The 14,600-nt window shown below is 42.0% G+C and overlaps 1 protein-coding gene across 1 annotated transcript; it reads left to right on the forward strand.

The window, feature by feature from the left end:
• Positions 1-9,100: 9,100 nt before the first annotated feature.
• On the forward strand, positions 9,101-11,355 carry NEUROG1 (neurogenin 1). Its single transcript, XM_053300037.1, has 2 exons — positions 9,101-9,357; positions 9,667-11,355. Exons 1-2 carry the CDS (start codon positions 9,350-9,352, stop codon positions 10,349-10,351), a joined length of 693 nt encoding a protein of 230 aa, XP_053156012.1. The 5' UTR covers positions 9,101-9,349; the 3' UTR covers positions 10,352-11,355.
• Positions 11,356-14,600: the final 3,245 nt, after the last annotated feature.

The following is a 14,600-nucleotide window of genomic DNA, read 5'->3' on the forward strand; positions in this document are numbered from 1 at the left end:
AGCCCAAAGCCAGCCATTTGTGTGTAGCAGTTTATCCTATGGATCTCCCAATTTCACTATCCTATTCCAAATCACTGGAGAATTGTGGTGGCTGTAAAATCTGTACAGCCAACAACAAATCCATGTGACGAGGAACAGACTCATGTGGTAAGAAGCCATTCCAAGTACTGAGTGGCACTGACTGTTCACGGACACCATGCAGATCAACAATTTGGATTTCAAGAGGTTGCTGCTTTGGCTGAATTTGGCCTTGAAAAGTAGCGTGATTCAATTACTTTTAACAATCTTTAGCTACTCAGATGATCCTACTAGTTAATAATGTGTCAGCTAAAGACTGTTAAAAGTAGTTGAATCACCCTACTTTTCAAATTCAATCATACCAGCAGCCTCTTGATATCCAAATTGCACACATGGTGTCCGTGAGCAGTCAGAGCCTCCATTTCTTTTTGTAATGTCTAACTATTGAAGTATAAACTGATTCCGATGTGTTTTCTGGGGGCAGAAACCCTTATATCTCTTGTTCACTTTGACAATTCAGCAGTACAATCCTTAGCAGTCAGCAATATACAAGATATTCAGCAATTTCAAGGAACAGCTCCTCCTTAAAAAACATTCAGCTGCACAATATCAATAAGAATAGAGAAAAGGCAAGGATATGAGAATATGTATGTGTATCATTTCTTCTACCATTTACCAGCTCTGATGGCCTCCCCTCCTTAGCATAAGAAAGTCAAACTTCATAAAGCACACATGCTAGAAACAAATTCATATACATTATGCAGTCAGCACATTGTATTGTATTATTGAATTCTTAATATGAACATTAGTGTAGAGTTCATTTGCGAGACATTTCCCAGCTGACATATTTCAGATCCACCACCTCCATTATTTGGAAATTTCCACAAGGAAACTCTAGTTCATTATCTAAAACTGCACGCTGAAGAGAGAACATGCCCCACTGGACACAGGAGGACTTGCTTCTGAAAAAACATGCATAGGATTGTGATGCACAAGAACTCATTCTGAGACTACTCTTAGGGGAGAGAAATGTCTATTTTCTAATAAACTTAATTTTATAAACTTTGAGTAAATCTCATTTTAAATCATGAAGCTGCTGTGATATGAATGCCTTCCAAATGATATCCATTAATTATATCAGTACAGAAACTTCCATAATTAAATCATCAAAGTTAATAACACAATACATTAAATTTGTATTTTGCCAAGGCTATCAAAGTCTACATACCCATACCAAAGAAAGGAGACTTAAAAGATTGTGCAAACCAACGCAAAATATTCTTAATTTCACATGCTAGCAAAATAATGATCAGAATCATCCAGTGTAGATTAGAGCCCTACGGGGAAAGGGAAATGCTGGATGTTCAAGGTGGTTTCAGACAAGGCCGAGGAACAAGAGACATTATTGCCGGTGCACTCTGGATAACTGAGAAAGCCAAAGAATACCAGGAAGAAGTCAATATGGGCTTTATTGACTACAGAAATGACTTCAATTGTGTTGACCATGTCAAGTTGTGGAATGTCCTTAAGAAAATGGGCGTCCCAGAACACCTCTTGTCATGAGAACAATGTCATGAAAACAATACACAGGACAGGAAGCCACACTCCAGACGGAACATGGTGAAACAGACTAGTTCCAGATCAGCAAAGGAGTAAGACAAGGCTGTATATTTTCTAATTTATTCAATTTATATGCTGAACATATACTGAAAGACGTGGAATCGGAAGAAGATGAGCGTTGTTTTAAAGTTGGAGGAAGAAACATCAATAACCTGCACTATGCTAATCATACCACACTGATAGCTGAGAATGCAGATGGTCTACAAGCTCTAGTAATGAAAGTCAAAGAGAACAGTGAAAAAAATGGGACTACCATTAAATGTAAAGAAGACTAAACTAATGACAACAGGTACAGCAACCAGCCTCAGAATTGATAATGAAGACATTGAAGTGTTGGATAGCTTCTGCCTTTTAAGATTGACCATCAACAGTAAAGGATCCAGCAATCAAGAAATACACCGCAGACTAGCACTTGGTAGGGTTGAAATTAAGGCATTGGGAAGCATATTTAGATGTCATGACATGTCTACACCTACAAAGATTAGAATTGTTCAGGCAATGGTTTTTCCTGTGACACTCTATGGATGTGGAACCTGGACTTTGAAGAAGCAAGATAGATAAAACATTGAAGCTTTTAAATTTGGTGCTGGAAAAGACTTTTGAAGATACCATGGACAGCAAGGAAAACAAACAAATGGATCATAGAACAAATCAATCCAGAATTTTCACTTGAGACACAAATGACCAGGCTCAAACTGTCATACTTCGGAAACATTATGTGAAGACCCAGCTCTCTTGAGAAGTCCATAATGCTGGGGAAAGTTGAAGGAAAGAGAAGAAGAAGACGACTAGCAGCAAGGTGGATGGACTCGATTACGACAGCAATGAATGCACCACTGAGACCCCTTAAAGGCCAAATTGAAGACAGATCATCCTGGAAAGAATCTATCTATGTGGTCTCTAAGAGTCGACACTGACTTGACAGCACTCACTCAATGGATAGTGTATCACAACTTAGTTTCACATAAATACTGTACCTTCCAAAGTTTGATAACCAGCATTACCACTGAATGGACAGCAGTTACACAAATGGAATAAGTAATGAGAAATGTTCTTTCCAAAATCCTTGTTATGAAATAACAGTTGCAAATATTTCATTTTAAAAAGAAAAGAAATATAAAATAGGTAAATCAAGTCTGATATCACATCTCCTGCATACCAATAATTGAAAAAGAACAGTGAACAGAAAGTGACCATTTCAATCTCAGACAATATGGTGTTATGTTGGAAAGCAAACATATTCAAATGTTTTTTTTCAGTGGAACTGAATGATCTGGACACATGCTATTAATTCTCTTAACCATATTCTCCAATTATTCTCCTGTTCTTGATTTTTGAGAAGTCAATGAGTCTTTTGCAATTGACTTCCATTGCAAAAAGTATAAGTGGTATTATCTTTGTTGGCTGAACAATTTATTCACAAAATTAGTAGACTGACCGCTATTGAGCCAAGCTGAATTATTCATTAGGAATCAATTATCTAAGAAATTTAGCACTTCTTTCTGTCTGCAAATGAAACAGTCCTCATTCTCTCAGTGTATTGGCTATTCATAAGTATTTGCTGAATAGATTATGCAAACAAATTTCAACCGATGTGTGACTTGCAAAATTCTTTTCTATTTATGGTGCATTGTTACTGATCAATAAAGCACATGGCTTTTTTCTGTCTGACTCCTGACTGGATGAAGACAAAAATCTATTTAAACAAACGACAAAAACGTAGACTATAGGTAAGAATTGTTGAAAAGAATATGCTTCCTAAGGCATTTTCAATGCAAACAATCAATTGTGTGAAAATCTGAGGAAGTCCATAGTGCCATCTTGTTTTAGTGGCAAACTAACTGTTCATTTCAAAAACAGTCAAAAAGTAAGATTTCCCCTTACCTAACAGCAGCATATACAGTAGGTAGTATGCTCAAATGAAGAAAGCTGCAGCTTGTTTTGGGCAGACCTGCATCATTGTGTAGGCTTGGGGATTTCCCAGTCTGTAAAAGGAAGATAATAATGGCCTGCCTCACGAGAATGTGTGACGGAAAAACACAATAAAAACTGTTCATGTTTTTAACAAACTGTGAGGCTGTTCTCACAAGCAGCCAAGCCAGACTTAAGCAGCCAAGCCTGGGCTGCCCATGAGAACTTCCGGGACCTGCACGGATCCCAGCAGTGCTACAACACTAAACCTACTATCGTAGCCTGGCTCAAAGCCCAGGGTAAGGGTGCAAATGCACCCTCCACCTGGGCTCCGGGAATGTGGGTTAGCATGAGCTGCTTGCAGCTCACACTGACACAGAGACAGGCGCCTAGGGCCCCAGTGCACTGTACTCAGCACACAGTGCACTGTGGGATCCTTGGAGACTGGGACGACAACTCCCCGCCTCAGAGCAATATGTGCTGCTCCACAATACACAGAGCAGCAGGGATCTTATAGGAGCGCGGAACGCTAAGAAATGATCATCTGAGGGGAAGGCAAGGTTTGGGAAGCTTTTCTCCAGCCTGCCCGCCTGCCCAGCAGGTCACGTAAATGGCCCCTAAAAGTGCCCTGTAAATTAAAAGTAGAAGTCCAAAGTATCAGCAAGGAGTGGAGTTATATTTATTTCCATAATGCTCAACTTGATATTATGAGTACTAATTCTGTGGCCAAGTTTTGTTAGATTGCATGCAAGTTGCGTATTGCCATTTTATGATGTCTTTTTCTTTTCTTTTTTTGTTCTGGTCGTTGATCGAAATAAAGCTTAGGGCTCAACTAGTACTTCTGACTTTTCCTTTATTTATATTTCTATACCACCCCATCTATCAGCTCTGGATAGTTCACAGCAAACAAAACACACAAATAATCCATTAAAGCCAACAGAATATCAGTAACTAAAACAATATAAAACAATTTAAAAAAATTTAAACACAGTTTTAAAACCCTGGTAGCCCAGACCCAAACAGAAAGTCTTACGGGTCTCTTGAAAGCCACAAATGTTGTTAAACCTCAGATTTGTGCGGGGAGCACCCTAGGTGCAGTTGCGGAGAAGGCCCAGCCCTGAGTCACCAACAGACGAACTGGTGGCAGCTGGAGGCAGACAACCTTAATGTGTGGTGGGCATCATGTAGAAGACGGAGCTCTCCATGGTAACCCAGACTTAAACTGTGCAATGCTTTAAAAGTAATAACCAGCACTTTCTATTTTACCCAGAAACATACAGGCAGCCAGAGCAACTGTTTTAAGTACAGGCATAACATGGTCTCTCCAGGTTACCCCAGAGACCAATCTGGCTACTGCATTTTGAACTAATTGAAGTTTCCAGATTGTAAAGGCAGCCCTACATAAAGTGCATTATAGTAGTCAATTCTGGAAATCACCAGCTGGTGCACCATTCTTTTAAGATTGTTCTTTTCAAGGAATGGAAACAGCTGTCAATAGGGGTGTGCATGGAACCAGCTGGCCCAGTTCAGTTCAAGTCTGAACTGGAGTCAAACTGGTCCAGGCCAGTTCAGTCCAGCACGCCCTTGAACACACACACACACACACACACACACACCAAGTTCAGTTTGGTCCGGGGGGTTCATGGACCTTTTACTAAAAAAAAAATTTTAAACATTTTTTGAACCTTACCCCCTCAAGGGGGCTTCTCCAAGGTGGTGGCAGTGGGGGATCCACAGAGGTCCCCCACTGCCAGATTTCCTTCTCTCAAGAATGGCCCCATTCAGGAATTCTTTGCCCCCATGTGGCAGCCATTTTGGAGGCCGCCACACCTGCACAATGGGCCTCTTCATGGCCTGGGTCATGCCCAGGCCACGCAGAGGCCTATTGTATAGGCACGGCAGCCTCCAAATTGGCCACTGCACTGGGGGAAAGGTTTTGGGGCCATTTTTGAAAGAAGGTCGATGGGGGAGGGGAAACCTCCACAGACCACAACCCCACCATTTCAGAGAAGCCCCCCAGGGTAAGTTTAAAAAAACAATAAAAGGTCTGTGAACCTCCTGAACAGGCTGGGGGTGGTGGTGGTTCGGGTCAGGGTTGAGCTGAACCAGGAATGGTTTGGCTGAGCCCCAAGCCTTCAAACCAACCCGGTTCAACTTCAAACCAGTTCAGTTCTGAATCTGCTCGCACATCTCTAGCTGTCAAATCAGCTGAAGTGATGTAAAGCACTCATTTTCATAGCCTCCACCTGAGATACTAGGATGAGGTCAGGACCCAAGGGCACTCCCAAACTGCAAACATGGTCTTTCTTCAGGAGTGTAACCCATCCAGGATAGGAAGATCTATTCCATCCCTAAAGTTCCACTTCCCCACCAAGAGCACCACTGTCTTGTTTGGATTCAGCTTCAATTTATTATCCTTTATCAAGCCCATTACTGCTGGTGGACATTTCTGTTGACAGACAGGCATTTAGGGAGTGAATGCCATTTCGACAAGGCAAAGCTTCCCCTACTTTTATTCATTCATTTACTTACTTACTTGCAGATGTAGATGCATATTTCACCCTTTGATGTAAATATAAGTATTTCCAGAATGGTTTTTGATATCAGAAACAGTAAAAACAATAAAGAGTCTTGTGTCACTCTAAAGACAAACACATTTGTTGTAGCACAAATGTTTGTGTCCATTTCATCAGATGCATGGTTTAATCAAAGAGGCAAGAAAATATACATAGGTGTAGAGAACAAAAAAAATAAACACCATAGGAAATGGCAGGAAATGCCAGGGGCCTAGTGAGCCTTGTACTTTGTTGAGGATTGGGGCAAACTTTGTTGCCCTTTTCTGAATCACAGGAAAGTTCCCATGTTTGTGCTTCTACTACATAGTTCGTTTTTTGTTGTTGAGAACTCTTTGAAGAGTTCTCTCTATCTGTAAGCAAGAACAGGTTGATCATCACCCAAGGACTGTTCAGAAGTGTCATTTTCCACTACAGGCGGTATGTCATACATGAAACACTGGAGTGGTTTTAGTTGGGAATTATAGGTGACAACCTATGGTCTTTGTCTTTTTCACTGCTGTGCCTGCCCTGTAGTAGGTTGTCCCTCGATAACAATCTAGCACTGTCAAAAACCATTCCCACCCCCACCCCCTTTTCATTGGGTGAGTGTTATAATTTTAGGAATGCCTTTTGTGTGAATCCATAAGAATCTTCATTGTTTTGGCTGCCTTTGCTGGTTTTATTTTTGTGTGGCTTTATTCATTGTATTGTTAAAATGTCTTGTTTTTATTTCTGGGGGGATAGTCATATTAGTCTATCCCTCTGAGTATCCCTCTGGAAATAAAAACAAGACATCTTAAGAATACAACTAATAAAACCACACAAAAATAAAACCAGCAGATGAATTTAAAGCAGTGGTTCCCAACCTGGGTACCTCCAGATGTTTAATTTAATTTATTTATCAAATTTATAGCCCACCCAAACTTATGTCTCTGGGGGGCCAACCAGAGCTACAGCTGGGAATGATGGGAGTTGTAGTTCAGCAACATCTGGAGGTATCCAGGTTGGGAACCATTGATTTAAAGCATTACAATGATCTTGCCCAGGCTAAAAGACCTGGGAAAATAAAAAGATCTTGGCTTGGTACTGAGGGAGTGAGATGCTACAACTCTCTAGTGGCCATCCCCCTCAGCTCTGATGGCATTGGCACTTGAAGGAGGACTCCTGAAGAAGACCTTGGTGTTCAGGCAGGTTCATATTGGAGTGGATTATCTTTCATGCCTTCATTTCCAAGCTATTAGGATGTTATGGGTTAGGACCAGCACTTTGAATTGTGCTTGGAAATGGACTGGAAGCCATGAAAACTGCTCAGACACTTGCAAGCTATGTTCCTGCTGACCAGCAGTTCCAACTAGCAGCCGAGCAGATGTATTTCAGACTAAATGTAGTTTCTGAGCATAGAGATCACTATTTATACCTTAGAAGTTATGAGAGCACAGAGAACTATGGAGGGATTACAGCTGGAGCACCATTGTCAGCTGATGAAAGATGCTCGACACAAAGACCACTTGGGCTTCCAGTGGCAAAGCTGGATCTGTGAGTACCCTTAAAGTGAAGACTTGATTCTTTTGCATGAGTGCAACCCTGTCCAAAACAGCAGAGAATATTTACTTTAACTGTGTGCTTCATCCTTTACAAATATGCTTTTTTGTGGAGTGGGCAGTGTTTTCAGCACTGTATAAAAAATATCCACAGTGCAGAGCTGGAGGGCAAAGAAGTATATAAATTAATTATAACAACATGAATATTTTATCATCATTTTTTTAAAAAAATTACTGGCTAACAAGACACTCTCTTTATTCTCAATCCATTTATCTTAAAAAGATTTTTTTAAATCATTTGAATCAGAATCCAAACATATTTTATTGGTCACGCCTACATTACAGTACATAGCATTTTGGTAAAACCTAAAGATTTAAGTTTTTGTTTAAAATAAATACTTTAAGTAAAATTAAAGGTAGAGAATGCTACAAGGATAATGTAAATATATGTAAATTTGTAATATGTGTAAATAATGTAATATATGTAAATTTTTTCAGCCAGGGAAAAAAAGCAACAAATGCATAAGACTTATTGTTGTATTGGACCTCCAATACAAATATAACAACAAATTGCATCATAGGTGGGTGGCATAGACTCAGCTTGGCTAAAAGTTTCCAGTAGCAAAATATTTTTCCTTTGAGTAAAACTTCAACACTGAACAGCTACAAACCCCCAACCGCTTCCCCATAAAAGCCTGTCTGTTTTTAAAAATAGCTAACACGAAACCCACACGAACTGAGGATAAAGACATATTCGATTTCTCAATCGCCAACTGATTTAAACAACAACAAAAAATCCTATCCATTCTATCTCAGCTCTCTGCCACTGGTAGCAGCCCCCCGACACAGGCTTTGATATTATTAATAAATATCATCACCATCATCCAGCTCTTTTAAAAGAAGAGAGCACTGTGTCCTGACTAGCTGCGATGATATTATTTATCTTGATGCCTTTAGTCTTGTCACCCCATGCTTTCTTCACGAAGGCATGGAAAAGGGCCCGCTGAAAGAACCAGGGAGAAAAACCCCGCGGCCCACATTCCTGCCGGGTGCAGCAGGGCTGAATGCCTTGGACCATTCTGTTCCAAGAAGCAGGAGGTAACCACTCGCTTCGCCCTCCCTTCCCAAGGCTCCTTCAGGGACTTGTGCCTCTGGCCCTAAGGCTAATCACTTTGTTCCTCAGCACCCCCCTCCCCCCCCGCCCCCTCCCCTTTTAATAGACTAATGAAGCTCAAACAAGTAGGCTTAGCCTAGTGATAGCTCACGTGGCTCCCAGGCAGTTCTCGCTCGCCATTGGGCGTCAGTAATTATAGGCACACTCCCGGGAGAGAACGGAACCCTCGCAGCATAAATTATGCAAATATAGAAAAGTGCAGCACGGGGCAGACCTGATGCCTTGATTCATTCATTCCGCCTGAGCTTGCTGGGGGGAACAGGCAAGGGGGGTGGGGGGAGGAGAGGGAGAGGAAGAGGAGATCTATTGTTTTACAGGGTATATAAGATGTCTGAGGCCAGTCGTGTGCCAAACTCAGTGCTCACACGACTTGATAGCAGCGGAGATCACTTCATAGACAAGAGCTGTCGCGTGTCCTCCGCTCTCTCGCTTTTCTTCTCTCCAGGACCGCCGAGAGCTAAAGTTTTCCTCTTGTCTTCGAGTTACACTTGGAAACTTGGCGTGCGTGTATGTGTGGAGTGCCGCCCTGAATGTTCAAGTGAGTATGAAGCAAACAGAAAGAAAAACAGAGATCGATCCAGGGTATTTATAGGTTAGGTTGCAAGATCGGTTGCTTTTTCTCAAAGCCCTAACATGGAAGACAGTAACAATGAATTATGATTATATCTCAGACTCAGTCATCTTCAATTTCTTGACAATGTATTTTTATAATCAACCTAGCAACTTTGGTGTTTGATTTGGGTGTCTTCCTTTTAACCATTTCCACTTGGTTGGTTGACATTTCCATTTTACTTCTTTCCCTTTAAGTTGTGGTGACTAACAGTATTTCCTTTCCTCTCCTTCACAGAATGTCCTCTGCCCTGGAGACCAGTTACTCTGACTTGGAAACCAGCAGTGATGTGTCCTTTTGCTTCACTGATGATGAAGGAAGCCTCAGCAGCCTGCAGACCCCTTCCCTAGCCTCCCCCAAACATGCCACTTCCCCAGCACACAGCCCTGAAAAGGGTGAGGGAGAGAAAGAAAGGAAGAGGCGACGGGGCCGCACCAAGGTCAAGAATGAAGCTGTCCTCCACACCATCAAAAAGACTAGGCGGGTCAAGGCAAATGACAGGGAAAGGAACCGCATGCACAACCTCAATGCAGCCCTGGATGAACTCAGGAGTGTCCTGCCAACGTTCCCAGACGACACCAAGCTGACCAAGATAGAGACCTTGCGCTTTGCTTACAACTACATCTGGGCCCTCTCGGAGACTCTGAGGCTGGCTGATCACCGCCTGCAGAAACCTCCCAAAGAGATGCTTCTGCCCAGCTTCTTGAGCTCCACGGAGCCACCCAGCCCCAGCAGTGATGCAGGCTCCTGGGTGTCTGCTCCATCTCCGGCCACCTCTTCCCTCTCTGCCTACACGTCCAACCCTAGCAGCCCAGCAACCTCCGAAGACTATTGTTATGGGCACACAGAGAACCTCTTCTCCTTCCATGGCCTCCCTAAAGACTTGTTGGAAAGCACTCCCTGCCTTCTGCAGTACCATTAGATGAAGGCACGTCTACTACTACATGTGCTCACTGAAGCAAAAGCATCCTTTCTCTTATCGTTGCAAAATGATCATCTGTGCTTAGTCTGGTGTTCTTTTCTGGTTAAAAAGACAGGGCAGAGAGATGGACTTTGGCTTTTCAGATCAAAGCTTCTTTAGTTTATACTGTTTTCAATCAAAAATATCAAAGCTGAAGATGTAAGAAATGTTTACAAATCAAGCTAGCAGACTATTGAAAATGGAGGGGGGGGGATGTAGGAAGTATTTAGATTGGCCTACACAGTGTAGTTTTAAAACCAACCAAAACCAAACCTTTACTTAGCTGTAATGGCATCAGGATCCAGCTCACATGATTTTTATTATTTTTTCCCCTTTGCTTTCTAAGGATTTCTTTCTCCCCGTTTTTGCACTTCTATGAACGTCACATAGCCCACTTTGTTTCTTTCCTTTCCACTGACCTGAGCTCTTGGGCATCAATATGATTTAGAAAAGGGACAGATTTGCTGCTACAGACAAGGTGAAAAGTCAATTTTACAATTTGTAGAACTCTAATGAAGAAAAATGAGCATGAAAATTTGGTTTGAACGCCCTGACAATACATTGAAAAGGCTTAGGGAGGGGTGATTCAGCTGGGTGCACAGGGCTTCCTGCTTGATACTTAGCACACCAAATTCTTGGTGAGTACCCAGGTTGTGGATGGAGCTTTGCTTCTCCCTGGTGGGGCTCTGAACCCTGACATGATCAGCCCCTAGAGAGGGCAGACAAGGAACTAGGTTCATGCATTATGGATCTTGACCTCCAATGCCACTGTCTTGTTTTTGAGTAGGACTAGACGTGGGGCATTCAGTGACTTGGTCGGATGCTAGTTTAATTTATTCAAGAACTTTCATTGATATGAAAATTGTATTTTTGTACATACAGAGATTTATTCTTATTATTATGTCCACATCATAAAGATTAAAACAAGATGTACTTTTTAAAAAAAATTCTTGTTGTAAATAAATGTTCTTAACATTTGTAACATCTGTGCATTTGGATTAATTTTTTCCCCAAGGCTGGTGATTTTATGAAATGATCCTTTGTTTGGAGAAGGAGATGGTCAATTTTATTAAGGACTAGGAAAAAATGGATTATGGCACAAACATCCAAAATATAATTAAAAAGCAGCCATCCATTAAGCAAACAATACACGTTATAGAATACTCATACACCACCAAAAGTTGAATGCAAATATAAACCATTAATTCTCACAATGAAACAAATTAAAATTGGTGGCTGTGGTTTAACTCTCAGCAAGGGACTACCTGTGGGATTCACATACTGCAAAGAGAATTCTCTTTGGTGTAATGAAACATCAGCTGGCAACAGATTTTCAAAGAAAAGGGATTAAAAGGATCAATAAAAAGTGACAGTTGTGCATAAAGTGAGAAGTGACAGGTGGATGCCTAGAACACTAGCTTTTGAAGGTTTTATATTTTTGTATTTTATTAGGAACCCTGCAGCTCGTTAAAGATTTTAAGCTTTCCATCCTTCCTTTTATTATTTGTACATGTTTTATTTTGACTCAAGTGTACACAGTGAAAAGCCAATCAACATGTTGAAAAAAAACATGCAGAACAGCTCAAAACATATGTCTATTTTTGTCATTGTATCAGATTCTCTGGGTACTGTTCTTTCCTTTCATGTTTTAGGATCTCTTAATGATAAAGGTGGTGAGCTGGGCCATATTTTCTTGAGTATATAAACCAGTATCTTCTCATACCCTCCATTAAGCAAATCTCTGCTATGCCCTTTCTCCATGGAGCTCAGGGCAGCAGCATGCATGCGAGTCATTCCTGTTTACAACTCTCTTTACAAAGCTGAGAGCCAATGGGCTCCATGGCTGAGCAGTGATAGACATCTAGCTCTTCCTGTCCCAGGTCCAGAACTCTGCTGCATGACATTAGCTCCCCCCCACTCCGGCATTACTATTGGTGTAGCCAAAAAATCACAGTATGTGATAAGGTCTCTGTGCTATAGCCATAACATTTGCTGTAGCACAACATGGGGGTTGGATGGATCACGTGCTACAGTAAGTTGTAACCCACCTCAAAGTCCAACTTGTTGATGCAACATTTTGGTTTGACTCCACAGCTTCATCTGAAACAAAGCTAATGTGTATGCAACTGCATTTGCTAACATTAATCCCTTGTTATCGGTATTCACTTCTTTGTTATACCTCCCTTTCTGTCAGAATGTAGATACTAAGCACCTCAGGACAGGAAGCAGGATGTTCTTGTTTATGTTGCTTTATTAATGCAATAAGTTAGGAAGAATACATTCCCCATATGAGGACCACACCTCTTTGGGAGACCAGACGCCTTGATGTAAGAACTTACTGTAAAATCTGTCCAATTTGTGAACAGGGCTGGCCCTGCTATGCTGCCAGGTGAAGTGAACTAGTTCAGGCAGGCAGTTTGTGGAACTGGCTGGTTTCAGGTGCGTAAGCAAAGGGAAGTGCAGGGGGTGTGGCAGACACAGTTCACCAATGCCCGTTGGCCACCCTCCATGAATTCCCATCACCACGCGCCACTGCTGCTACTGATGGGTATGGGACCTTTGGGGGCCCCATGGGCTGTCCAGGCTTCCACTCACTGTTGCTGGCCTGCTTTCCTTTGCTGGCCATGATATGGTCAAATGATGCTCACACTGGTACATGATGTCATTAGACCATGTCGCAGCTGTCAAAGGGAGACAGGACGGGTGGCCAAGTGGTGTGTCAGTGACATGAGCGGAGTGAATGGTGTGGCTGGCGGGTTGCAGCCACTGCTGCAAATCTCACCCCAGGGCCGCTTTCAATGTTGCTATACTACTGGCCAATCTGGAGCAATTCCTCCCTGCTGTCTTATCTCTGTTGCACCCAGCAGCACCACAGAGTCAGCAGGGCCACCAAACCGGCTCACTTTATGGGTGTGCCCACTCTAGCACTTCTCTTCATGTCTCCTCTTCCACTCCCGCCCCATGGCTGCCTTTGTTGTCAGATGCAACAGTGTTCTCGGTTGCCACCAACCCAGCAACAAAGAGCAGAGGCAGGGTTATAAAAACTAACAGCAGTGTGCTGTTAAGAACATAAGAACAGCCCATTCTAGTCCAGCATCCTGTTTCACACAGTGGCCCACCAGATGCCGCTGGAAGCCTACAGGCAGGAGTTGAGGGCATGCCTTCTCTCCTGCTGTCACTCCCCTGCAACTGGTACTCAGGGGCATCCTGCCTTCGAGGCTGGAGGTGGCCTTTAGCCCTCCAACTAGTAGCCGATGATAGACCTCTCCTCCATGAAGTTATCCAAACCCCTCTTAAAGCCACCCAGGTGGTTGGCTGTCACCACATCTTGTGGTAGAGAATTCCACAAGTTGATTATTTATTTATCTATTTATTTATCTATCTATCTATCTATCTATCTATTTATTATGTCATGTTTACACAGTCAGGCAGGTATTATTGACTGGTTTCTTTTATCCAGACATCGAGTCCTTCCCAAAGACCTGGGATGTCAGAATTTTGTTATCAATATTGTTCTTGTTGTTGTTATAGATATTGTCACAGAATATAGGCTGTTCCCAGTAAAGCTGCTTTTTGTAATTGGCTGATGGTGATTTCTGTGGCCCCTATGGTCCACAGAAATCACCATCAGCCAATTACACTCACTGTATTGTATGTATGTATGTATGTATGTATGTATGTATGTATGTATGTATGTATGAGCCAATTACACTCACTGTACTCATTTTTTTATTTTTATTTTTATTAATAATTATTATTTTTTTTATTATTATTTTATTACATTTATAAACCGCCCCATCCAGAGGCTCTGAGATTATGCATTGTGTGAAAAAGTACCTCTGTTTGCTGGTCCTAAATTTCCTGGCAATCAATTTCATGGGTTGACCCCTGGTTCTAGCGTTATCTGAGAGGGAGAATAATTTCTCTCTGTCCACTTTCTCCACACCATGCATGATTTTATAGACCTCTAACATGTCTCCCCGCAGTCATCTTTTTTTTCTAAACTAAATAGCCCCAGGTGTTGTAGCCTAGCCTCATAGGAAAGGTGCTCTAGGCCCCTGATCATCTTGGTTGCCCTCTTCTGCACCTTTTCCAGTTCTACAATGTCCTTTTTTAGATGTGGTGACCAGTTCAGTCACTGGGTTTCTCATCCAGACAGGTGAGAGGCAGGAGATAAGTCCTTGGCTGCTACTCTTCATGAGTTTCCCAA

Source organism: Hemicordylus capensis, chromosome 2, assembly GCF_027244095.1.
Source record: "Hemicordylus capensis ecotype Gifberg chromosome 2, rHemCap1.1.pri, whole genome shotgun sequence".
Taxonomy (NCBI): domain Eukaryota; kingdom Metazoa; phylum Chordata; class Lepidosauria; order Squamata; family Cordylidae; genus Hemicordylus; species Hemicordylus capensis.